Raw genomic sequence first — 27,811 nt, 5'->3', positions numbered from 1 at the left:
GCTAAATGTCATGTGTTCTGGATTTTGGACACATTGGACACATTAGCCCAGGGGTGTCAAACTCACATTTCATTGAGGGCCACATCAGCATTGCGGTTGCCCTCAAGGGGCCGGGTGGGTATGGCCAGGGTGGGCGTGGCCTACTGGGTAGGCGTGGCTAGAGTTCGTATGGCCTACTGGGTGGGCATGGCCAGCTCTACATCGTTCGCATCAAGGGTGCCTATGGGGGCCTGGGCAGGAGTGGGACAGATCTGAAGGTCTCTGGCAGAAGGAGGGTCTCTGGGCCAGGGCCAAGGCAGTGGGGGCCGTTCCCTCACTGTTTCCAGGATGGCTTCGCGGGCCACATGAAACCACTTTGTTGGCCAGATCTGGCCCCAGGCCTTGTGTTTGACATGTCTGCATTAGCCAGTTTGAAATCTCTTGGTTCAAAAAAATTGTTCCCTGTGCTATACTGTTTTGCTTATTAAAGGTTACACACAGACAAACATACAAGTTTTGGTAGTGTACGGATAAAAGTGTGTGTGTGTGTGTGTGTGTGTAATATCACAAAAACAACTCAATCTACTTTGGTATATCTTTTATTAATGTTATACTAAAGAGTAATTTTATAATTCATGAATTTTTCTTTGTCCACTTATTACTGCTGTCTGTTCTACAACTATATTTTTAGCTCACAACAGTGGCAACATTTTCAACTTAAGCAGAGTTTGATAGCATAATATACCCCAGATACCTAGGCTGTTTCAAAGTTATCTAAGGTCTTTCATGTCTGATGGAATCATGATGAAGTTAAACCATATATTTTTCAAATACCGTATTTTCCGGCGTATAAGACGACCCGGCGTATAAGACGACCCCCGACTTTTAAGAAGATTTTTTAAGGTTTTTTGTCTTATACGCCGGAAAATACTTACATGCGCTGGAGAGGCGGGCTTGGGGCGGCCATGCCGAGGCCGGCTGGTGAGGGCCGCTGCGTGGTCTGCGGGCGAGAGGGGCGCCAGGCCCGCCAGAAGTCCCCGGAAGTTTCTGGAACTTGGAATGGCCTGGCGGCGGGCGGGCGCTCCCTCCCCAGGGGGGATGCAGGGGAGGCATCCTGCGGGGGGGCGGTGCAACCACCGCACCTGCGCCTGGGGTCCAGCTCCACCCCACAGAAGGCTCTCGGGCCCCTGCGGGGAAGAGGGGCTGCTGGGGGGGCTCTTGCCTTCGAGCTCTGGCCGGGAGGACGCCTCTCAGCCCAGGAGGCTCTTCTCAGGGGAGGGTGCGGGGGACGCACAAAAGGGGCCATTTCACTTGAGGGCTCCATTTCACTTGAGCCGCCCTGCCCTCCCTGTCCGTCGCAGAGGAGGCGAAGGCCCGACTGGCCCGCCGGCCCTCCGCTTCTGCCGGCCCCTGAGGCGCAGCGTTTCCCGGGCGGCAGGCAGCGCCGGAGGGCAGCCGCCACCCCGCCACGGCCGGCGCCCCTCCTGCTTCCCCCCCAGGCCTTGAACCTCTCCCATTGGGCGCAGAGTGGGGCAGCTCCGCCCGCCTCCTCTCACTGTCGGCCGAGGCATGCTCGGCCCGGGCTCCCGGTCCCTCTTCCCGGCCGGCTTCCCGCCCTGCCCCTCATGGAGCTGGACTGGGCGTGCAGCCTCTCGGTGTGGCTGCTTTTCCTGGGCAGCCTGGCGGTGTGGCTTCTGCGCTCGGACCTGTTGCTGAGCCGGCGGCTGCTGCTGCGCGTAGGGCTGCTGGCCGTCCTGCAGGCACTGGGCCAGGCCGTCCTGCCGCTGCCCCTCAGTGCCGCGCTCACGGCGGCTGCCTGCTGGCTCATCTTGGCCAGCACCGCCCGGCGGAAGCGCATCCCCACGGGGGGAGAGCGGTGCTGGTGACAGGTGAGTGCGGCGGGCGTGAGGCCCTCCCCTTGGGCCAAGAGCCGACGGGCAGCGCCGCCTTCGCGTGGGGAGAGCCGCCCGACGCTCCCGCCCAGCCGTGTCCCGGAGCCACGCCGGAGATAGCTCGGTTGCGCGGGGCGGCCCGGCTTTGCAAGAACGGGGACGCTCGACTGATTTATGGTTTTTTTCCGGCGTATAAGACGACCCGGCGTATAAGACGACCCCCCAACTTTTGAGATGATTTCCATGGGTTAAAAAGTAGTCTTATACGCCAGAAAATACAGTATATATGAATATTTTTAAAATAGTATTGGGATTTTTCAGTCATGGACAGAATACTTTGAAACCCATATGATATCAAAGGTTGCATGTCCTTAAAAGTAATAAATTGATGCTAACAGGTTTAAAAATAAAATTGCATTTCATGTCTGTTACACTGTTCCTCCACCCCAATTGTATTGGACATCAGATTTTAATTTTTGGAGATGTAAACAATTTGAAAGATTGCTGACCCACATGATCTGGTCTTAAGAATTATTAATATTAATATTTTGATACATATAAGTAGAGTTATATTTCATCAAGGAATTACCTTTGGAAATATATTTGCTTTAGAAAAAGCAGAAAATGAAGCAATGTGTTCTTTGGCATAGATTTCATGATTATTTCCAATAATAGGGTAGAATTTTTAGATTAATTTTTAATTCTTTTCTATTATTTATTATTATCCTTTGATGATAATATACTAGATATCGGCATCTAGTATATGACAACGTCTGTTCAAAAATATGACAGAAATATCTATTCACAAATAAGTTTGTGATTTCTTTCATTTTCTGACATTTAAATCTATATTTTCAAAATAAAATTTTCTATACGTTCAACTTCATAGCAGTTAGAAAAATCACCAAAGTTGTATACCTGTTCTCAAAAGATGGAGATATTTTAGCACTAAGTTTAACTTTTATGTTTGACATACATGTCAAAAAATTAGCTCCCTTTTGAAATGGAGATACCATTTTGCTAGATCTTTTTCCCTTTTAAAATTTAATTTCACTGCAAAACATTACCTTAGGCAGCAAATCACAACATTCTATTTTATCTGGACTGTTCTTAGGGGAAACACTTGGTAAGTTTAGGTCATTGCATTGCCCTCAGTTTGAAAATTAATAAAGCAATGCTCTTCTTTTTTTAATTGACATGAGCCACTTCAAATTTTGAAACTAGAAGGATCCTTATGGCTATCTAATGCACAGATGTTGCAATGCCAGGACTCCTCTTCACTTGTTTATTGAAGGGGAATATGTTGTCTTTTCTGCTCCCAGTCAGCTTCTAGATGTATAATATCCGTCTTGGAGGGAGAGCCATGGGGCAGTGCTAGATTGCCCACCTGCTAGCACTCTACCAATCCCCAAAGGGCAAAAGCTGATATGATCCCTTCTGGGCAAGGATACCAGCAGTTCACCTCTGAGTTATGAAAGAGTCATCTTTCTACAATGGTAAGTGAGATCAATTGTAGTATTACTACTGGAAAAAATATTACTAATAAGATAATCTTTTTAATCGCTAATATCTGCAGAAGAAAAGGACACTTATTCAGCCTCCTAGGAATAAAACAGTAGCATGTTTTAGTTCTATTAATATAGTGAAGGATAGAAAATGATGTTCTGTTGACCTACAACAAAAAGAAAAGCCTTTTATCCAATTTCACTTGAATGAATATGTCGTTTTACAGATAATTTATTGGTTATTTGAAGAAAAAGAAATGGAGGTCTACATTTTTCAGATTTGGAAAACTTCTGTTGAAATGAGATTGTGATAAATTTAGTTGTTATAGGAGCAAGCAAAACACAATCCTTTGAGTATTTTTTATGTTGCTTTGGTTGGAAAGATTTGAGATTCTCTTAGCAGACACTGGCTGAACACTATATTTACATCATGCTTTGCAACCACATGGAAGTTAGAAGTTTTCATCAAAATAAGGAAGTCTCCATCCAGGTAAAAGAAGAACAGCAGAATAATTGAGGAACCTGCAAAGCATAATTGTATCTATTGCATTTGCTTCATCTGGTTTCCATAAAGGCATTGAAATCAGGATTAAAAAACACGTCCATGTAACAAACCTGCAATCAACAAACACATTACTGTGTTCTGTATGGCTAAATATGCTGTGGCTTTAATCTCTGAACACAATAAAATTAAAGTTCTTTCTGATACATATTTCATGTGCAAAATTTTACCACCATTACCGTAAACCTCTATTCCTAATGCTCTTATGCTTTTTCACTATTTTTGCTGGCACTTTTTGGCCAAAGGGGGAAAAAAACAACCCTGTGAAACCTTTCCTCTGGTTAAGAGTTTTTTATTGGCTCATGACGTTGATGGATCCTTGCCAAAGATTAGGCCCTGCTAGCTTACTGAAAGAAAGAGTGCTCAGTTTTCAAGACAAAACTCTACAGAATGTAGTCAATACAGATTAAATATGGAAATACAGCTAATTGGCAAGCAATAAATTTTGGTGTTTTCAGAAGCAAGTACTTAGAACTCTTCAAACTGCATCAGTAATAACAGCTTTTAAATATACATTTGAAAATGTGATAAATATGTATTTTACACGTTAGACAAAATAGTTTGGAAAACATTTAAAAAATTAACCAGATGAGCGTAGTGCATACAGATTTCCATGTTTTGATATGAAATGTACTTTTTACGAAGACTGAAGGTAATCTTTACAGAATCTATATAGTACTTTATAGTAATGCATCTATATCCAAATATAACTATTATTTTATTACTACATTTATACCATATGTTCCATTCAGAGCCAGATGAATAATTAAGGACTTTGGAGTTTCAATAAATTTCATCCTCAGCTTCATATTTTCACTGAGTAACTTAGACCAATTATAATGTCCCTTTTCAGGAAAAACAGGGTAGCATCATGAACTCCCAGAAGAAAAGTGGAATACAAATCTAATAAATAATATTTAATATATAAACTATTAAAGTAGTATAAAAGTTTACTGCGTTCCTATTTTATCATTTTAAGAAATATAGAAGAAAGTAATTAATCCAGTTTGAAGGTAATTGAATATTTAAACTTGGTTCTTCAAAATTATGGCTTAGCACAATAATCATTGTGATATGCAAATATATTGAACACTTAAGTCATTGTTGCCACCTGCTTTGCTGATATTTTTTTCTTTCAACCTGAACTTGTCTTTTACAATTATTATATAGTTTATTACAGTATTATATTCAGAATACAATTATAATCAATTTATTTTCTCTTACAATGCCATGACTTATTAAGAACTAGGAAAATAGCAAACATGAAATATAATTTTATTTAAATGAGCTACATTAAGGCAGTTTTCATTTTGCTTAGTATAGTTAGAAATATATGTATACTGCACAAGAAATTATCTGATCATAATTTTTCTTTTGAACAGTATATTTCAAAAAGAGCTTTCAATATCCTTATTGTATAGTCTGAAATAAACAACAATTTATTTGAAACCATTGTAATCCACAAAAATTATAGCTGTGAAAAACAATTTGAAGTGGCAGAAGAGGAAAGCTTAATTTCTCTTGCAACAAACTGCCGCATGTCTGTGTTAGCAAAATAGCATTTAAATTTATATGCTGCTTCACAGTACTTTACAGCCCTCCCTAAGCAGAGTCAGCATATTGCTCCCAACAAGTTAGACAAATGATATTTTTTAAAATCTTGTACAGTCTTCTGTGATGGATCAATGGAACATGTATACCTGCTGCATAAAGGGAGGGGACTCTATAAATGTATGTAAATTCAATCTTACCTTTCTGATATGTTAGACCATCTTAAATCATCACCTATCAGAAAGTCTTAATTTATTCCAAAAGTAATGGCCCACTTAGAATTTTTCAGGTAGTCTCAGCCTAATCAGTCCCAACACTACTTCTTCACTTAATTATTCTTTTATATGAGATTTCAGTTCTGTTTGTTTTAGAAGATACTGGGAATTCAAGATTAATGTAATATGGCCTTGAAGTGCAGTAGCACTCAGCAGATTACTTATTAGCAGAAAATAATTTCTATATATCAGAAGTCTTGAAGGAATTTGTGTCCAAATTTGTTTCAATCCATTTTATAGTATTTCCAAAGGCCATGTGATTAAAAAATTTTTTTAAATTATCAGCAATGAATGAGTTAGAAAATCGGGTACAAAATATGAGTTATTTTATTATATTTCCTGGAGTATATTTAATGATTTGTATGCACAGAAGTGGAAAAAACATGGATGTGTTCAACTGAATTATGAAATGAACTTACATTTACTCAGTGCTAGCCATAAGGACAGGACATCTTTTGATTTCCGGAGCTCCTAATTAATTATTTTACTTGCATCTGCCTTTATATAAGGAAGATTCTCCTGAACTTGTAAATCAGAGGAATCTGGCCTAATTTTATGAACTGTGTTTCACATTGGTCATTTGGCTATTTTCTTTTTTGTTTTGTCTATTTTGTGTCACAGATTGGGTTGCAGTGTGTTTTATCCATTTTATCAATCTTTGACCATATTCTTACAAGCAACTTGTTTGAAAGGAGAGTGTGCTGTAATAAGTTATTTAAATAAAGGAGGTCAATGAGTAGGACATGAAAATTCTTACCCTACTCCAATAACATTTTCTTTTAAATAATCATTTCATTTCTGTGGATCACTAGCTTAATAAAAAATTCAAATACTTTTTGTATTTTCAATCACAGCACGAACTTAGATATGTTTTAGCATTAACTTTTAGCCTTAACCATGTTACGTTGTTCTAAAGCCAGTGGTGGGATTCAAATATGTGAACAACCGGTTCTCTGTGTGGATGCCGCTTCCGGGAGTCCATTCTGGACTAAGCAAAAAAATAAATAGCTACTGGTTCTGCTGAAGTGGTGCGAACTGGCTGAATCCCACCACTGTCTAAAGCCAAAAGTAAGCATGTGGGAAGGTCTGACTATGTGGCACTAACTGGTGTGAATTCTAAAGTTCACCTGATTTGCCAAGTAGCTCTCACAGACGTTATATCTAACTGCACTGTTTCATTGATCATGAAGAAACAGAATGTTTGAAAACAACAGTCTTAATATCTTGTTTTCATTTGTGTTAACTACAGATTTGTATAACGGTTCATTTCCACTATCATGGGAATTTTAGGGGCTTTGGAAGAACATTCATTGTGCAGCTGCATAGTCCATAAGTGCACAGTTACGTAGGAAGCTGGATGCAGATACACCATGGGAGGAAGATGCAGGAGAATCCACTCATTTCTAATCAGCTTTTGGAGCATAAATTTGTGTCCTTATATTACCACAAATTTTCTTGGGTTTTTGTCTGATATTTTTATTGGACAATAATCAATTCTGTTTTACCCAGTGGCCTAACTCCAGCTGATTATAATTGGGCTTTTGTCTTCCCCATAGCAAATCATTATTTTTCATTAATATGTATCTTGCTGAATACGTAAGTGTATTTTCCTAGATTACTTTTCTGATGCAGAGGCTATATGCAGCATTCAACTCCCAATAGAAGTATTGCAAAAGATCTTAAGGGGGTTGCAAGGTTTTAATCATGATTACATCTGATGCATGTGATTGGCAAATATTGGAGTCATATTAGAAGCAATCCTTCAGATAGATTTATAGTTGTTAAATCTAATAAAATCACCAAATACCATAATGCCAAACAATTCCCAATGAGGAATTTTATCTTCAGTGTTGAAAGCAAGTGTTTTTTCTTCTGTTGTCACTCTTGAATTTTTTGATGAAAAAAAAGTTTATTGAGGATATGGCGTTAATTTGCTTAACATCTGTGCTTTGTATTATGAGAGGTTGATTTACATTATAGCATGAACCAATTTAATCATCAGCACAGCTGGTTGATGGAGGTTTATGCCTGATAAATTTCTTGCACTAATATTGCTTCTCTATTATAAATTCTGAATATATCATCTGATATCGGTACTGTTTGCCATTAAGCACATTGTGGAAATGTTCTGTGAAACAAGGGTACTTAGTTTACCTGTGCATGGTAAAATATATTCACTACATGATGATAATGGTGATTCTTTCCTGTATTTCTGAAAATTAAATACAATTGTGCAGTGCTTGAAATTCAGAAATAAAAATGTTTCTTAAAGCATGCAGGACTGTGTACTGAGCATCTCTCTGTGGTTCCTTAAACCAAACTTGTCATTTTCCAGGACTGTGCTGTCTGCAGAGGACGACCATGTAGAGAAAAAGTAGGAGCTTTGTTGCAGACAAGTTCTGTATCAACCATCCCACATTCCAGACACCTCTACTGTATGATCTCAGTTTAGAAGTGCAGCATGCCCGCTCCAATAGGGAAAATAAAATATGAATAGTTGAAATAACTCATTTAGATTGAAAAATTCTGGCTAAACAGAAAGATTTGATCACTTCATAAAATCTGAAAGAATAGGGACTAAATACAATCTCTAAGAAAGGTCATTCCATAGTTTGGAAGAATGTCTGTGCAGCTAGTTGGATTCAAAGCAGGAAAGGTGTTTGATCCAGCACAAGTGTGTTTTCTATACCAGACAGCAATTCTCTAAAGAAACCATGACTTTTCTTTTCCTTTTTTTGGTATATATTTATTTTTAACATAACATAAATCAGTAATTTGTAAACAGTATGTTGTCTGGGTAACATTTATAAGACAATCTTTAACAATTGATTTCTATAATCTATATTCCATATGTTAATTTCAGTTTATTTCCCCTTTCCCCAAAGTATCTTCCTTTGCAAAACATTAGATTAAAAAAATTCTCATTATTTTGATAAACAACAATTAAGTATATAGTTTTTCCAATAATCCTATTTGTCATTTTAGTTGCCTTATCGTAAATCCTGTTACCGTGCTTATTTCAGCTTATTTCTCCCCCCAAATTCTAAATATTCTTACTAGTGACAATTTTCTCAACAATTTACATTTACATTGGTGGATTTAATTCTATTTTTTCCATATAAGCCCTCTCATACTTTTATATTTCTTAATAAGTAAAAAAGTAGAGAGAGGAGAGAGACAAAAAAGAGAAAAAAAGAAGAAGAAAAAGACAAAAGCACTGAGATAGAAAAAATAACATAAAATATAATAAATAATAAATAACATAAAATATAATAAAATAATATAATAAAATAAAATAACAGACTTAAAATATGTACTGTATTTTCCGGCGTATAAGATGACTTTTTAACCCATGAAAATCTTCTCAAAAGTTGGGGGGTCGTCTTATACGCCCAGTCGTCTTATACGCCGGAAAATAGTACATAAATCAATCGAGCGCCTCGTTCTTGCAAAGTAACTTCAAGCCTCCTTAGTCCAGTCCCCCCTCCAATGTGACTCTCCCTTCCCACCCCCAAGAGCCTCTAAGCCCCTTCCCCTCCCCCTTGCAAATGCCAGACCCCAGGAGCGGCAGGAAGCCCCTCCCCCTCGCCCAAGCGGCATCTGAGCATAAGCAGAGCGCGCCCTGCTACCCGCTATCTCTCCCGGCAGTCTGGACAGTGGTACTTGGCGGCCTGGTGCCCCTCTTGCCCGCAGACCAAGCAGCGGCCCTCGCCAGCCGGCCTTGGCATGACTGCCCCAAGCCGGGCTCTCCAGCATGTCTTCCAGGCCCGCCTGGCTGACCGCATCCTGGGCGGGGCTTGGCTCCAGACACGGCGGCTGCTCCATCTGCAAATGTACTCTCAAAGCCAGATTGCGCTCGGCCGTGCAGGCTGCCAAAAGGCGGGGACTCGGAGTTCCCACGATGGTTGCAGCTTCTGGCTTGCCGTTTGCAGAGTCTGGCCTGGAAGAGCGCATCGTGTGAACGCAGCTCTTGCGTTTATTCCAAAGGGTGGGTGGAAGGAAAAGCCCCTTTGGGCTTCAAAAGGGAGGCTTTGCACCATCTGCATCAGACGGGGCTGAATCGGGCTTGTGTCGGACACTTGGCAACTGGCATGTAAGTATTTTCCGGCGTATAAGACGAAAAATCTTGAAAATCTTCTCAAAAGTCGGGGGTCGTCTTATACGCCCAGTCGTCTTATACGCCGGAAAATACGGTATCCCTCCTAATTTAATATATTTTTATTCCCTCAATTTCTTATTCTTTTTTACCATAGCTGAGAATGTATTTAATCTATTTAAACTTTAAGCATTCCATTCAGTAGATCTAATCATCTAATCCTTTAACTCTCATTCAAAACACATTTTTATGCTTTTCTTATCGTCACATTTAAATAACTAAAACATTTGCTTTGTTTAAATCATTTCAACTTTTTTTTACAGGAAGGAAAAAGAAAAAAAACATATTGTATTAATTAAAAAAATCCCTCTAAGAGTAATATATTCCAAAGTTTTTCCATTTCTTTAGCCATATTCAAACAAATGTTTCTTATTGTATTAGTTAACAAAAAAATCATCTCTATAAGAGTAATATATTCCAAAGTTTTTCCATTTTTAGCCATATTCAAACAAATGTTTCTTTTTTAAGTATTCTCTCTGATAAGTCCCATGATTTGCATTTTAATCTTTTTTCTCTGGCCATTGCCTTTCTTAATCAGTATGTTTTGCTGCATCATTCATTTCCCTGTAAAGTATTTTTTCTCATTCTTTTTCTTATCTTCAAAGTTGTTTGGACATGTTGAAATATTTCCCATTTGAATTAAATCATGATTTTTTTTATTTTATACGGTTCCATCTTTAAGTCTATCCTCAGAATTATGTTCAGTCATCTCTATTTTCCTGGGAAATTTCTTGGAGTGAAATTAAGTTGGAGATAAGTTGATTCATACTCTCAAGGTTGTTCTGTATTTCTCTGTGGTTTAAAATCATTGTCCTTTGAAATTGTTGCTGCTTATCATGTGTTTCCTTTTGTAAAGTATTCATTGCTTCAGAATTGTTACTCTCACTTTGTTTACACAGCTGCAATTTTAAGAACTTTGAGGGTCAGAGAAAAAAAAATCCCCACCCACCAGTAGGTGTCAGCATTTGCTCATTTTTCAGGTCTTTCTAGTCTTTTTTTTTTCTTTAAAGAGTAAGTTTTGCCGCTTCCGGTAACCAAAAGGAGGGAGTAGAATCCCCCTCCTTTTTTTTCTGGAGATCTCTTATTTTTGGGACTTTCTTCAGGAAAATAGGTAGGATAGAGAAAATCAATATTCTTACCCAGATTCAAGCATGCTGTTTAAAATCCGCTTAGTTTAAAAGCTTATGACTTCCGTTGTTTTTGGCTATGACTGGACATGGAGTTAGCCAGCCTTTTCTTCTGTTGGTTTCTGGGAGGCTTCTCCTGGACTGTTCAGGGAGACCGCCATCTCTCCTAAGTCCCTGGGATTTCCTTCCTTCATTCCACCCCTTCAGGGTGGATTCTGGCCCCCTTAGGGTCCCCAACAAAAAGTAATTTCAGCTGAAGTGTTCAGCATTCCGAATCTTCCAACTGCTTCACTGGAAAACAGGAACCAGAAGTCACCGTGACTTTTCTTAGGCTTGCATAGGAACCATGCAGTTTCAGGAAAATATTTCCTTAAGCTAAGGAAGAAGCAACCAGATGCAAATATGTCATTTGTCACCATCTCTTTAATGCATCCTTAATTTAGCAGACTTCACACTGAAATGAATAAATATAAAATGCTGAATTGTAAATTATATCCATGATATGGGTATTCTGTATATTTGCAATATAATACAGTTACAATATGAGGTAGTTCTCGCTTAATGACCAGTCATTTTACAACCATTCAAAATTATTGCAGCCACAAAACAGGTGCTTTACAGACTGGAAAGCACCCCTGGCTAACATAAATGGTCATGGGGACCCTGGTCATGTGACTACATGTTAGGCACATCAGCTTTAGGACCAGACATCATGATTCATGATTTTTTTACTGATACCAATTCCCTCCAAATGCTCCATAAAACTGAGGTTTTATCATACTTTTCAAATACTGATGGAGGTATTAGATTTCCATATCTGTTAGATATGTGTAGAACATAATTCTGAAAATAGTTGTGATGCTAACAGGTCATTAATGCATTAATATTTTAGAAGCTATGAGATTTTAATGTTATTCATTAAAATGCTTTCATTTTTGAATGTACTGTTTGCATCAGTGTTCCTCTGTTAAGGTAATTTGGGATCACTACCTTCTAGTATTACAATTTTTTGGAAGTAAAAATAAATGATTAAGTGGTTTCAAAATTGAGAGAGAGGCAGCTAAAAGCATCAAATGTTTTGGATGTCTTATGATTCCTGTAAATGCTATAATTCTCACTACCCAAAGAATGAAATAAGTATGTTGAATCTTATAAGAAAGTTTTGAAATAGTATTGATATCACTTTCATCTTTAGCTTGTAGTAACAATTTTATAAAGCACCTACTACAAGATAATTTAATTTCGTGCCACCTTGCATATTGCTTTTCACATAAGAATTAATGAGATGTATTGTGGAATGTGAGATGATTTTAATTTTTGAAGCTTGTCATTGTCTAATGTTTGTTGGCTTACTAAGTTTTTTTCTGGACTAAGATAACATGATGATTAAAATATGTTCTACATTTGTGTTCTAGCCTGGGAGGTAAGGCCAAGCTTTTGAAGGGGGATCTGACCATAACCATGTTATTTATATAATAAAGCAAACTGCACTGTTTGCACAGTAGCTACTGGGATAAACACTTTGTAATTGGCATATTAAGCACTGAGTAACTTCACACTGAGTTACCTAGCAGATTATCTTCCCTGTTATAAACTTGCATGGTTGCTAAGATCGCCTAAGGAGATCCTACTGTGGATGCCATAAATCAGTAGATTGTCATTCTGATGTGCCTTCTGAGTCATACCTTTTATTCAGAATATTCTCCTTGCAGATGTTCATTAGGTGTATATTGAAGATCCATCTTTTCACCCTGTTTTTCTTTGTAGGCATGGCAACATATTTTTGTAATGTATTTTATTTTCTCTTTTTAAAAAAGAAAATCCATATTTTATATTCTCTTATTTTAAATTGCAAAATATTTAGTAACAAATAGCATATTATTTAAACAATACTAAAGCACGTTCAACTTTATATTTTAATCAAGTAAAGATATAGAACATAAAAAATTTTGGTTATGTATTTAATTGCAGAGATATTTCAGTGAATACAGTATCAGTTTCAGCAAATGTTTATATTTTTTTAAAAAAAATAAAATGTTTGTTTATCCACAGATTTGAATTTTGTGAACCTGCATTTGTAGTTGGAAATTGCTTGCAGATAGCCTCAGACAGTCATCAGTATGACCGGATTTATTGTGGAGCAGGTGTGCAAAAAGACCATGAAAACTACATGAAAATTTTATTGAAGATTGGAGGCATTCTGGTTATGCCTATAGAAGATCAGGTGATTTAAACATTTTTAAAATATTTATATTTCCTTTGTTACATTTAAATAACATTCTTTTTAAATAATATTTTATTAATTTTTCTCATTTTACAATTAAGTATTTAAAAAGCAATGTAGTGACTTGGTTAATCAATACTTCAATAACATACATAAGTCTTTAGTATAAATCTCAAGTTACAACATCAGATATTTACTCTCATTTTCCCTTAATATCTACTATCTCATATTAGGCTAATACATTTCTTATTATTATCAACTAAATAAAAACATCTTTGTTATATTTATCAATATTTTTTAGCTTATACATATCTTAAGTGTGTTTGCATTCAATCCTTATATACAATCAATGTCCTGTTACTGCTTTTCCCCCAAGCTTTAATTTCCCATCGATATTCAAATTAACATTTGTTATTTATGTTTTCCAAGCAGTTTATATTTAGGTAACCAAAGTTTCCCTTATCTCAACTCCTTCCTTTTTCCCATTTCATAACAAAGTCTAATATTCTAAATGCACATCTTTTTGAATGTAGTCTTGTTTTGCTTTCTAAAAGTTATCTATTTTCCACCATATTTAAACCGTCTAATTAATAATACAGTATCTCCTCTAATCCCCTTCATGGATTACTGCCTTGTTGTGGCAAAGGGGCTTGCGTAATTCAATGAAGCTATGAGCTATGCCGTGCAGGGCCACCCAAGACGGAAAGGTCATAGCAGAGAGTTCTGACAAAACGTGATCCACTGGAGAAGGAAATGGCAACCCACTCCAGTATCTTTGCCATGAAAACCCTATGGACAGTACCAAAAGGCAAAACGATATGACACTGTAAGATGAGCCCCTCAGGTGGGAAGGCATCCAATATACTACTGGGGAAGAGCAGAGGACTAGTACTAGTAGCTCCAGAAAGAATGAAGCGACTGGGCCAAAGGACGCTCAGCTGTGGATGTGTCTGGTGGTGAAAGGAAAGTCCAATGCTGTAAAGATTTTTTCTCTATAGGAACCTGGAATGTAAGATCCATGAATCAAGGAAAGCTGGACGTGGTCAAACAAGAGATGACAAGACTGAACATCGACATCTTAGGTATCAGCGAACTAAAATGGACAGGAATGGGTGAATTTAATTCAGGCAACCATCAGGTATACTACTGCGGGCAAGAATCCCTCAGAAGAAATGGAGTAGCCTTCATAGTCAATAAAAGAGTAGGAAAAGCAATACTGGGATACAATCTGCAAAATGACAGAATGATCTCAGTTCGAATCCAAAGCAAACCATTCAATTTCACAGTAGTCCAAGTCTATGCCCCAACCACCAGTGCTGAAGAGGATGAAATTGACCGGTTCTATGAAGCCCTACAGCACCTTATAGAACTAACACCAAAAAATGATGTCCTTATCATCATGGGGGATTGCAATGCTAAAGTAGGAGGCCAAAAGATAACCGGAATAACAGGCAGGTTTGGCCTTGGAGTACAAAATGAAGCAGGGAACAGGCTGATAGAATTTTGTCAAGAGAATACGATGGTCATAGCAAACACTCTTTTCCAACAACCCAAGAGACGGCTCTACACATGGACATCACCAGACGGTCAACACAGAAATCAGATTGACTATATGCTCTGCAGCCAAAGATGGAGGAGCTCTATACAGTCAGTAAAAACAAGACCAGGAGCTGACTGTGGCTCAGACCATGAGCTTCTCCTTGCAAAGTTTAGGCTTAAACTGAAGAAAGTAGGAAAAAGCACTAGGCCACTCAGGTATGAATTAAATCATATCCCTGTTGAATATACAGTAGAGGTGACAAATAGATTTAAGGAATTAGATCTGATAGACAGAGTGCCTGAAGAACTATGGACAGAGGTTCGCAACATTGTACAACAGGTAGCAACCAAAACCATCCCAAAGAAAAAGAAATGCAAGAAAACAGAATGGCTGTCTTAGGAAGCTTTGCAAATAGCTGAGGAAAGGAGGGAAGTGAAAGGCAAGGGAGAAAAAGAAAGATACACCCAAATGAATGCAGAATTCCAGAGATTAGCTAGAAGAGATAAGAATGCCTTCTTAAATGAACAGTGCAAAGAAATAGAAGAAAACAATAGAATAGGGAGGACCAGAGATCTTTTCAAGAAAATTGGAGAGATGAAGGGAACGTTTCATGCAAAAATGGGCATGATAAAGGACCAAAATGGCAAGGACCTAACAGAGGCAGAAGAGATTAAGAAGAGGTGGCAAAATTACACAGAAGAACTATACAAGAATGAGCTTAATGTCCCTGATAATCACAATGAGGTGGTCACTGACCTCGAGCCAGACATCCTAGAATGTGAAGTGAAGTGGGCCTTAGAAAAGCTGAGCAACAACAAAGCTAGTGGAGGTGACAGTATTCCAGCTGAGCTATTCAAAATCTTAAAAGACGATGCAGAAAAAGTGCTACACTCAATTTGCCAGCAAATTTGGAAAACTCAACAGTGGCCACAAGATTGGAAAAGATCAGTTTACATTCCAATTCCAAAGAAAGGCAGTGCCAAAGAATGTTCAAACTACCGCACCATTGCACTCATTTCTCATGCTAGTAAAGTTATGCTTAAAATCCTACAAGCTAGACTCCAGCAGTATGTGGACCGAGAACTACCAGAAGTACAGGCAGGATTTCGAAGAGGCAGAGGAACTAGAGATCAAATTGCCAACATACATTGGATCATGGAGAAAGCTAGGGAGTTCCAGAAAAACATCTGCTTCTGCTTCATTGACTATGCTAAAGCCTTTGATTGTGTGGATCATAACAAACTGTGGCAAGTTCTTAAAGAGATGGGCATACCAGAGCATCTTATTTATCTTTTGAGAAATCTATATGTTGGCCAAGAAGCAACAGTGAGAACTGGACACGGAACCACTGATTGGTTCAAAATTGGGAAAAGAGTCCGGCAAGGCTGTATACTGTCGCCCTGCCTATTTAACTTATATGCAGAGCACATCATGAGAAAGGCAGGGTTAGAGGAATCAAAAGTTGGAATTAAGATTGCCAGAAGAAATATCAACAACCTAAGATATGCAGATGATACCACTCTAATGGCAGAAAGTGAAGAAGAATTAAAGAGCCTCTTGTTGCGGGTGAAGAAGGAGAGTGCAAAAGTTGGGTTGAAACTTAACATTAAGAAAACCAAGATCATGGCATCCGGTCGTCTCAATTCCTGGCAAATAGATGGGGAAGAAATGGAGGTAGTGACAGATTTTATTTTCCTGGGCTCCAAGATCACTGCAGATGGGGACTGTAGCCAAGAAATTGAAAGATGCTTGCTCCTGGGGAGGAAAGCCATGGCAAATCTAGACAGCACACTAAAAAGCAGACATCACCCTGTCAACAAAAGTGCGTATAGTCAAGGCTATGGTCTTCCCAGTTGCAATGTATGGCAGTGAAAGTTGGACCATAAAAAAGGCTGAGCGCCAAAGAATTGAGGCCTTTGAACTATGGTGCTGGAGAAGACTCCTGCGAGTCCCTTGGACTACAAGGCGATCAAACCGGTCAGTCCTAGAGGAGATCAACCCTGACTGCTCTTTAGAAGGCCAGATCCTGAAGCTAAAACTCAAATACTTTGGCCACCTAATGAGAAGGAAGGACTCACTGGAGAAGAGCCTAATGCTGGGAAAGATTGAGGGCAATAGAAGAAGGGGACGACAGAGAATGAGGTGGGTGGATGGAGTCACTGAAGCAGTAGGCGTGAGCTTAAATGGTCTCCAGAAGATGGTGGATGACAGGAAGGCCTGGAGGAACATTGTCCATAGGGTCATGATGAGTCAGACATGACTTCGCAGCTAACAACAACATCTCCTCTAATAAGTCAAAACCATTATATGTGTTGTCTGGGTTAACCAATAAGTAATATACATATTTTTTTTTAGTTTAGGTCTAATTTTTAGAAGCTCAAATACTCTCCCTCTTTTTCTAATAATATCTGTTATCTCATATTGGGCAAACAGAATTCTTATTTTCAACTAAGTAAAAAAAATCTTGTTACATTTATCAATACTTTTTAGCCTATACATAAACTTTAATTTTCCATCAATATTCAAAAAAGGGAAAAAAAGAAAAGCACTGTTATTTATGATTTCCAAATATTTTATGTTAGGTGACCAAAGTTTCCCTTATCTCAACTTCTCCCTTTTCCCCTTTTCAAACCAAAGTCTAATAGTGTTGTTGCATATCTTACCTATTCAATTATAATGTTACTTTATTTTCTAAAAAGTATCTATTTTCCACCATATTCAACCCTCTAGTTAGTAATAGACTATCCCCTCTAATAAATCAAAGCCATTATTTTCTTCAGCCTTACTCTGGCTTTCTTCCTTTGTCAACTAACCTTCTATTTAGTGTCTTTGAATCATTAAATAGTTCTCCCTCTATTATTATATATATTATTTGGAATAAGAAAGACCATTTGGTTGAAGTTTTTTTGGAAGAATGAGACCATTTATATTCATTAGGTTGCCTCCCTATTTCTCCAATTTCCCACAATTGTCCTGATTGGTTTATCTTCCATTCAATCTGTTCTTCTTCCTTTTCCTCAAATTTCTTCTGATTTTTGTAAAAAGTCTTCCAGTTTCAGTGTTGTCACTCCCTTTTCTGATTTTTCCATTGGCTGGGTCTGTTGGTCAATTGGGTCCTCTGTCTTGGTGTTTAGTTGTTTCAATTTTTCTGTTATTTTCTGCATTGTTAGTTCTTTGGTTGTAGTCAAGATCTGAGTTTGTATATTTAAACTGGCATCTTGTTCCTTTATGTTGCATCTTATTTTGTCACAAGCTGAAAGGATGGTTTCATGTATTGATTTCAACATGGAAAGGATTTTTTTTCCTCATCTTCATATTCTGTTGATAGTATGTTAAGTTGAAGACTTTAGAATCAAACATTAAAAGTATTTTTTGTCTTTTGTAGCTGGGGATGGGACATCTATTTTACGTGTTATAGGTGGTCTTTATAGTAGAAATTATTTGTCCAGTAAGAGTTTATAGTCCAAGGTATTCCATCATCTCATATAATAACATATGCTTCTCATGTAAAGAAATAGGAAAACAATTGCCCAAGTGTAGCTCTGAAAGTCAGTAGAAGTTTACATTCATAGTTCAAACAAGCCAGATGTGCCACCCAGAAGTTCCTTCTTTGTAGCTGGGTTTTTCACAGGTGGTAACTGTCAAGGTCAAGGAAATTTTTTTCTGGAGTCTGGGCTTCAAGCCAAGTCTCTTTTAGGCAATAACAAATTGTAATACCATACATCGCCACAAGATGTCACCAACACTGTTTAAAGCTTTTTAAGTCCAAAATTTTTATGATATTTTTTCAAGTCTTATTTCTTTTTTTAGATAAAAAACAAACATCTCCAATGAGAAAAGAAGCACTTTTAGTCCCCAGGCTTCAAAAGAATATACATCCTATTAGATTAAAATTGTTCTTATAGTTGCTTTGTTTCCCTGGGTAGTTAGTCGCCACTTTTCTTAGAAGGTGGGGTAGAAATTCCCTTCCCACTCTCCTCAGAGGGGGAAAAATACTTTGGGCAGCTTTTATAGGAAAAATACTTAAAATCTTAAAGATAGGATCAGGTCTCACCAGTTTCATCTGCGTTGCTTTAAAGGTGCTTGGTGGTGATTTTGACTTCAGCTGTCAGCAGCTTAGTGACAGGCCATATTGATATGGACGGTCTTTTCCTGCCGGTTTGGAGGGCTTCCGCAGATCAAACGGAAGGACCTCTGCCCTCCCACAATCAAATGGGGGTCCCCTCCTTGCTCATCGCCCCTACAGGGCGACTTCCAACCCTTTCCAGGGTCTCCCAGCAGAACAAATTCGGACACAAAAGATGGAGCTCATCTTCCTGCATCCGCGGCACTGCGATGGCAAACCGGAAGTCAATCGTATAAATCTTTCACCTTTTAATAACATTATTCTTAATCTTTCTATTGTCAGATGCCTCAGTATTGTAAACAGAATGTAAAATAGAAGATGAGGACCAACAATAAAACCCATTGTCTTCCCTTTTGTCTTCAAGAAATGTTCTAGTTGAGCACAGTTTGATCTTTCACCCATTCCTTTTCTGCCTGTTAACATGCTGAAATACTGCAATTGAAAAATAAATTGATGTTACCAATTTGTAATTTTGAATACTTTGATTAAATTGAGATATTTTAAATCTTTTGTTTGTACGTGGCTTATCAGATGAGTTCCCAAAACCTATTAGTAGGCAAATGGAGACAGTTATTGGGGAGGCAAGAGTCAGAAACTGAATAACAGCTCTACCTATCTGCACTGTCAGTCCAGTGTTGATGGAAACATTGCTGCCACTTTGCTTATATCCAATAGGTTCTTTCCCCAATGTGTGTACTAGGGCGAAGAAGAGAAGAGATTGTAGTCACCTGGGGTGATATTTTTCATGAACTAATAGTGTAAAGAAAAAAAGATGAAACTGGGGCTGCTTCAGTTATAAATTAAGTTTTAAGTACTTGTAGCTTAACAGTAAACCCTACTTTTACACTAATAAATTTCACCAATTTAATTTTTTTAAATTTAAATTAAATTGAAGAAAAATACTGATGAAAATTATACTAACATGTTCTTAATTCCATCTGTGGCTACTGATAGATCATCACAAAGTTGTGATGATTATGATAGCCATAATTACACATAGCAGCATGGCTGTTACCAACTCATCGCTTATGATTTCCTCCAAATTCTAGGGTTCCCTCCCCGCCCAGGAAATCAGTTTTCGAGAGAGAAAATCACTGTTCTTACCCAGTTCCAAACACATTGTTTACAGTCAGCTTAAAGTAGTGCTTTTTGGGCTTCAGCTGTTTGTAGCTTGGGCTATACTCAGTGCTTTTTTTCTTTAAAAAAAGGTGCTGGAACTCAGAGGTGCTGTCACTGGGAGCGATGCTGGTGTCTTGCTATGGCGTCGCCTCCCGTCCTTTGCACCCCCGCCCCTGCGGCTCGGAGCAACATGCCTCATGGATTCCCCTCCCCACAGCCGCTGTGGGGATTCCCCTCCCCGCAGTTGCCATGCTGCGGCCCGTGCTGAGCCCCCACCCGGAGCTGCTCCGAACCCCAACCCAGAGCTGTGTTCCTCGTGGCAGTGGTCTCCAGCGCCAAACAGCCTCTTTCCAACCACATCCAGAAAAATTTGTAACAAACATTGGAATTCTCAAGGCCATGTTTGTTATTTCCCAGCAATCTGTTACTGGAAGGAAAAAGCAATCCCTGCTGCATTACTGATCCCAGAGAAGCATTTGCATGTATGCAGGTATCCTTAGGGTGCCATTTCTTTCCTGTTACCTTTGGTTTCATTGCAGAGATGTTAACATAGGAAATAGATTATTTTGTTATCTAATTTTAACTTCCAAAAGACAGAAGCAGATGAAAAATGTGAGGTTCTTTCCTGTTGGCTTTTTTGAATTAGCTGTTTTAGATTCTAAAAGTTTAGTTCCTAAAGAAGTAACCTTGTAAATAATTTTAATGTCCTCCTCTAGTGCAGGGTAGGCAACCTTGGCTCTTTTATGACTCAAGGACTTCAACTCCCAGAATTCCTGAGCCAGGAAAGCCTCTCTCTTTCCCCTCAGCGTGGCTGGCTCAGGATTTCTGGGAGTTGAAGTCCACGAGTCATAAAAAAGAGCCAAAATTGCCTACTCCTAAAGCCAATAGAGGGAGCTTTTTTTTTCTTCAAAAAAAAAAAAAAGGTGCCGGAACGCCGTTCTGAGCATTCTATGAGAAAAGAAGCCCTGGCTATACTCTGAAGTTAAGCTAGCCTTTCTCCTGCTGGTTTCTGGAGAGCTTCTCCCAAATTGATCAGATCGACCGCCGTCTCTCCGTAATCAGCGGGACTTCCTTCTTTGTTGCCTCTACGGGGCAACTTCAGGCCCATTTAGGGTCCCCTAGCAGGCAGAAATCAGCCATAGGATTTCCTCCAAATTCTAACATAGATAGAAGCAACTTTTACCCTTTGTTTACTTTAGATTACAATTTGCTTGGCATTATAAACGATAGCTGATTGAAATCAGAAGTTCAAATTATTTGGAAAATATCAAATAATATATCCCTTTCTGAATGGCGGGTAGTCTTACTAAGAGCATGCCTATAATTAAAGAATATGATCCTTGTGACTATAATCACAGATGGAATTTGGCTAAAAGTGTTAACAAGTATAACCTTTCCTGTTGTTAGGAGATTAAGAGAAATAATCATTGGTACTTTAACATGTTTCTCTACACCATTATGAGTGGTATGAACATTATTATCCTATAATAGCTATGGTTATTAGACTTCATAAATAAAGTTTGAAATTGGCTTGTTACAGCCAACTTTTCTGCAGCTGTCTTTCTTTCCCTTTAAGGGAAAATGAAATTAAAAAAGGAATACCTTCATATTACCAAACAATTGGAGCAAAAATAAAATAAATCCTTTTTTATTTGAAGGGTTTTTTGGAGTAGGCAGGATAGAGTAAAATAGTTGCAAAGACTAACTGCATCCAATTCACTTTCTAAAACCCTGAAAACCAGGGATTATTGGCCAAATTTTGGATTTATAAGAAGAGCTTTTAAGAAGTAAAATGCTTAATGGAACTCACAACCCTTTATCAAAATGGGTCCCACAAGATTTACCCAACTTCACGTGAATAAATTATAAGCTATATTTTTTTCTATCAGAATAAGGTCATTATATGAAAAACAAATACAAATACTGATGTAGGTTAAATTTATATAATTAATTTTCAATGATTCTATATAGCTAACCCAGATCCTGAGAACTGGACAGAATACTTGGGAAAGCAAAAACATCCTTGCTGTATCATTTGCTCCACTTGTACAGCCAAGCAAAAGTGACACCAGCAAAAATGATAGCGTGGGGCTGCGTAAGTATTTGCTGTGTGTTTCCTTGTAGTACAACTAACATAGACTAAAAATAAACATTGTACTGTACTTAAGCAGCTGAAAGTCTTTGAAAAAGAATAAATGAAAAAAATCATATTGACACTTAATCTCAATAATTCTTCTCTATGTTGGGCCACATTGTAAGCAATCCTGAGTAAGACCATAAAATATATTACCTAGGATTCCCTGTTGCAAGTAGATTGATAATAAATCTTATGAATGCGTCTTCTATTTATGCAAACAATCTGTTGGAATCTGCCCATCCAGCTTAACAACTGTCTGCAATATTTTCTCCCCTTAAGCTGAACAACTTTAGCTGACTAGGATACCAGATTTATACTCCATCTTGTTACTAATTCCATTTTTTGGTTTTGGTTTTAGAATCTTAATTTTAAATCTAGGTTGAGTTAACTGATGTGCTGACAAACGTTTTTAGGGATTGCTGATAAGGGAGAGTAGTGCACCATGTAAATTTAACTTATTTCTGGGTAAAAACAATTTATAAATTCATTGTTACTAGGATTTGGTTGCTAACAGTACTTTGATATGTGAATTAAATACAATTTAGTTGCTTAAAACATAATTTAATGGATGGCATATTGTGGTATAACTGTTACTGTATTCTATTCTTGCCTATTTCTGTTTGTAAAAATAATATTTCAGAATAAACTTTATTTTATTTATATCCTGCTTTTATTATTTTTATAAATAACTCAATATGGTAAACAGGCTTAATAACTTTTATTCTCCTACTTTCCCTACAACAACAACCCTGTGAGGTAAGTTGGGCTGAGAGAGAATGACTGGCCCAAAGTTATCCAGCTGACTTTTATGCCTAAGGCATAAATAAAACTTACAGTCTTCTGGTTTATTGACTGCAGTTAATCTATTTCTTTCTGAGTTGAATAGGCAAATTATCTGTCTATGTATTAAATGCATATGCTGCCCATCTCATTGTCAAGCGACTTGGCAGCTTACAACATCATAAAAATTGTAATATATTAAAACATCAAAAACAAGAGGATTAAGGGTTAACAAAAACTGGATAAAATAGGGACCAATGCATGAACAGGGTGGAGGTGGGATCTTTTCAGTCTACTAATCATCTCCAGCAAGGGACAATCTCAGCAGGGCCCCAAGCCAATTGGCAGAGCCAGGTTTTCAGAGGCTTATGGAAGGCCAAGAGGGTGGGGGCAGATCCGACTCAAGGGGCATGGTGTTCCAGAGGGTAGGAGCCATCGCAGAAAAAGTTCTTCTGGTTCCCACCAGCTGAAGTTCCTTGGCTGATGGAGTGCATAGCATGCCTCTTCTGCCAGGGTAAAAACAATTTATTGCAAGTAGATAGTAAGCAAAAGTGATGATTGAAAATAAATGATAAGTGTAAATTTTTAAACATTTCTAAATTTAAATGTGATTTATTATAGTTTTATATAGTTCATTGTTCTGTCATCGCCAATTTTTTGTTTGATGAAGCATGTTATTGCAAACTTCTTTATATTGGACTCAAGTTTTAAAAATATTTTAAAATACCAATAAAGGAAAATATTTGCAGCTCAGGGTTGAAATGAGGAGTCCTTGGTGCACTCTGAGCTTGTTTTTTTTACAAGAAAACAAGCAAGCTCAAAGAACACCAAGGATCCCTTATATTTAAAAATATTTGGAATATAGAGAGACTCCTTTCAAAATGTTCATAATGGTGTCTGGCTTAATAATGAGCGAAAGAAGCCATTCCAAGATCCTTTATCAAAGCTATCAAGAAATCATGCTAGAAAAGTGATTGCTGCCTTTACATATTTTAAATTTAGTTCAATATTTTTAATGATTCACTTTTTCAGAACATTTTATGGTGTAACTTAAGTACAATGACTTATTTAATTTAATTTGTTCTCTTTATAGCTCCCTGTGCTGTTAGGAATCTACAGGATTTGGCTCGGATCTACATTAGACGCACCCTTAGAAACTATGTAAATGATGAAATGCAAACCAAAGGTATTATACAGAAACCTCCACCAAAACGTAAACGCAGAAGGTGTCGTAGACGCAGGATTAATACCTATGTGTTTGTTGGCAATCAACTCATTCCTCAGTCTCTAGATAGTGAAGAAGATGAAAAGATGGAGGAAGACCACAAAGAAGATGATGAAAATGATCAAAATGAAGTCTTGAAAACAGAGGAACCTCCACCAAACTTATTGCGGGAAAAGATTATGAATCTACCACTCCCTGAATCTCTAAAAGCCTACTTGACATACTACAGAGAAAAATAACCTTTGCTTTTAAGTAAAAATAATAATGCCTACTTGATATTTTCTTAATCCTTGAAATGTAGCATTTACTTAAGTACAGTAATCTTTCAGCAAAGCTTTAGAACTGTGATGAATCAAAACATAACTTGTCTTAACTTTGCTATAAGGACTTGGATTCAGCAGTAATTTCCTATTTTAAATCCTGTTTTGTTACCTTTTCTTCCCCCTCCCCCCAGGAAATATTGTTTTAACTTGACTAGAAATGGGTTTCACAGCAGTATATAGCATTAATTAAGAGTTTGCATGATAAATCTTTTTGCTCCCTGACAAATTTGTATTGATGAGAATTATAACATTTTTATATAAGTGAATAAAAGTGTATTCAGATAACAGTAAGGATGGTCTGCATTCTCTTAAGCAAGTTTTTAAACAAGACATTTTTTCATGTCACCGCATTGGAATACTATATTTTACCATGGTTATATTGCAAATCATTGTTACTGTGTTGAAGTAAGTGTGTTCAAAGGAATACAGAAGTGCAATAGTGGACATTGAATGAGTTGGCTTTAGTGTAATATACAGTACACATTCAAATTTAGAAATGACAGATAATTTTCTTTTATATCTCTTGCCAAAAAATGTCAAGAAAAGTGATTGTTTCTCTGTCTCTTTCTCTCTCTCTCAGCCTTAAAGGACATACTGACAACAGCATTTCTAAAAATCTTTTTCTTTAACACCAGCCAATGATTGATTTCTTAACTTTCCAGCATTTATGAAAATGTATATAACTTATTTTTAAATTTAATGGTACAGAAAACATCTTTCATTTATAAAAGACTATAATTTCAGCTACTATATTTACGCCTTTATAGAGTAGAACATGTAGAAACAATCTTGTATTGCTTTTTTGCATAGCAGTAATAATAGAATTCAAGGATTTGTTCAGCAATGCACTTTAACTGATTCTGTACCTTATTTATTGCAGATAAGGGAAGATGCATTTCATTTTTACACTTGATATTGGTTCTCTGCAAGCTTGGGGAGTCAAGTTGCTTGACTATAATGTTCCATCTGCATTTTTATTGAATAGTTAAAGGGGTCATTTTTAGAGCATCTTTCTATGAGCTTTAAGTGAATAAAACAAACTTCAAAATACTTTAAAACATAATTGTTGAGGACACCAAATCTCTGGGGCCAAATAAAAGCATTCCTTATGGAGAGGATTCCTCTAGAGTTTATTATTGTAGATACATAAAGCAGATTCAACAGATGACTGCTATATATGTTCTCATATTTGGAATTAATGGAAATCAACCATTTTATCTACATAATTCAAAAAGTCTTTCCTGGTGTCCACTTCATAAGTATTATAAATATTTTGAGCAGTCTGTGAAATACATGGGCTTTGTTCTTTAAATGCAAATAATGTTGTCCTCCCTCTTTGCAATTATCAAATTAAATTCCACTGGGAAAAAAGTTCAGGTGTTATAATGTAGAATGGTTTTCAGAAAATTAACACTAACAAATAACATTACTAGAAAAGTATGCCAGTCTTATTTCACAGTAACAGAAACTGACAAATGGCAGGCTTATATAGTGAAACTACCGCAGTAATTCTCAATATTCAGTGGTGGAAAACATTGACACATCCAGCATATTTTATTAGCTGAAATGAAGTTTAAGGCATTTTGAAAAATAATTATATTCTAGTGTTGGTTTTTCATACTTTCTCAATTTTCAGAGTGCAAAGGTTTTCCCAGAAATTTATACAGATTGTTTCTTGTGTTTTCTGTTGTAAACTTGTTCAGATAGACAATAGAAGAGTTATAAATATTATGTAATTTTTTTAAGTTACTGAAGCATTTTTGTTTGTGTATAAGTTTACTTCACATTTTTTGATTTGTATTTTAAAATAAAATATTACAATTCAGAGTCAATCAAAGTTAAATCTCTGGTCATCATTGCAGTAAAATATCTGGTACGCTTCCTGTTTCTTTTTTAAAAAGTATTAATTTTCTAATTTTTCAATCATAAGTACTTAATAAACAACGTGTTGTCTGGGTCCATTGGTAATTCAGTGGTACATATTAACTTTCTCAGTCTAGTTCCAATACTAACACCATCCAGTGCTTCCTTGATCCTCTCTTCTTCTGGTGGTATGTATTTTTCAACACTGGGCAAATACAGTTCTTGTTCTTGTTAATACATATACAAATAAATATAGACATCTTCATCACATTTTTCTGGTATTGTACATAATATTGATAGCGTCAGTTTATAATATCTTTCTAGCCAAAACATATCTGAATTGCATTTGTACTTAAAATCCATTTGTTCAATCAATATTCTGTTTTTCCCAGTTTTATTTTTTTAAATTTCCCCTCAATGTTCAAAGTATCTCTATCGCTTCTAATTGTCTCATCATCTTCTTGTGTCATATCTGTTATCAGACGTTGGAGATCATGTTGGCGATCCTAGTTTTATCAGCAGCCGCACGAAAAAGTGTTGCTGAGTTCTGTCCAAACCAGTCCCTTAGATTTTGAAGCCATAATGTTGTTCTTCTGCCTGGACCTCATTTGCCTTCAATCTTTCCCTGGAGGATTAAATGGAATATGCCATATTTTTCTGGGTGTCACATCACATGTCCAAAATATTCTAACTTTCATTTTTTAATTGTTTTGATGACTTCCCTTGGCTTTCTCAGGCAGCTTATCACCTCATTTCTGATCTTGTCAACCCAGCTTATACATAACAGCCGCCTGCAAATCACATTTCAAATGCTTCTAGTCTCTTCAGGTGGCCTTCTGTCAGAGACCAACTCTACTCCATAGAGCAGGATAGAAAAAATATAACATCTGACGAGCCTGATTTTCAATCTTAGGCTTATGTCGTGACTGCAGTTGACCTTTTTCATTTTGAAGAATGCTGTTCAAGCTTTCTCTATTCTTGTCTTTACTTCAGTGGTCATGTCCCAGCTTTCATGTAAATTAGAATCGAGGTGCGTGATCCTTTCAACTTTTTCTAATGGTATTCCTTCCAAATGTATTAGTGGTAAATTAACGGGTTCTTTGCTGATGACCATGATCTTGGTTTTTGAGGAGTTAAGGTTTAAGTCGTATTTTTCAGATATTTCTGTAACTGATGATGAGGAGCTGAAGGTCTTCATGCTTACTGGCAAGCAGCACTGTATCGTCAGCATATCTTAAAATTGTTGATCCAAACATTGTTTACTTTGATGCCAGCATCGATATTCTCCAGTGCCTCGTTGAGTAGATATTGAACAACAGTGGAGACAGAATACATCCCTGTCTGACCCTTCTTCGTATTTCTGCATCAGCTGAGTATTTTGGGCCAAATCTCACCTTTGCTACCTGATGCCAATATAGATTATTTAT

At 37.3% G+C, this 27,811-nt stretch overlaps 1 protein-coding gene across 12 annotated transcripts in view; it reads left to right on the top strand.

Annotated features, from left to right (window-relative positions):
* Positions 1-26,374, top strand: part of PCMTD1 (protein-L-isoaspartate (D-aspartate) O-methyltransferase domain containing 1) — a 46,437-nt gene extending 20,063 nt beyond the window's left edge. For 10 of the 12 annotated variants that reach the window (XM_081324682.1, XM_081324688.1, XM_081324687.1 and 7 more), the window contains 3 exons: positions 13,100-13,271; positions 22,028-22,151; positions 24,067-26,374. In XM_081324682.1, coding sequence (XP_081180808.1) covers positions 13,218-13,271; positions 22,028-22,151; positions 24,067-24,437 — 549 coding nt within the window. In that variant the 5' untranslated portion in view covers positions 13,100-13,217 and the 3' untranslated portion in view covers positions 24,438-26,374. Of the gene's footprint in view, positions 1-3,231; positions 3,368-13,099; positions 13,272-22,027; positions 22,152-24,066 lie in introns of those variants that run through there. The other 2 variants (XM_081324680.1, XM_081324681.1) reach the window with 2 other exon arrangements.
* Positions 26,375-27,811: the final 1,437 nt, after the last annotated feature.

This window comes from Vipera berus (assembly GCF_964194415.1).
Source record: "Vipera berus genome assembly, chromosome: 3".
Classification (NCBI taxonomy): Eukaryota; Metazoa; Chordata; class Lepidosauria; order Squamata; family Viperidae; genus Vipera; species Vipera berus.
The sequence above is the reverse complement of the archived record's forward strand: the minus strand, read 5'-3'. Positions and strand labels throughout refer to the sequence as shown.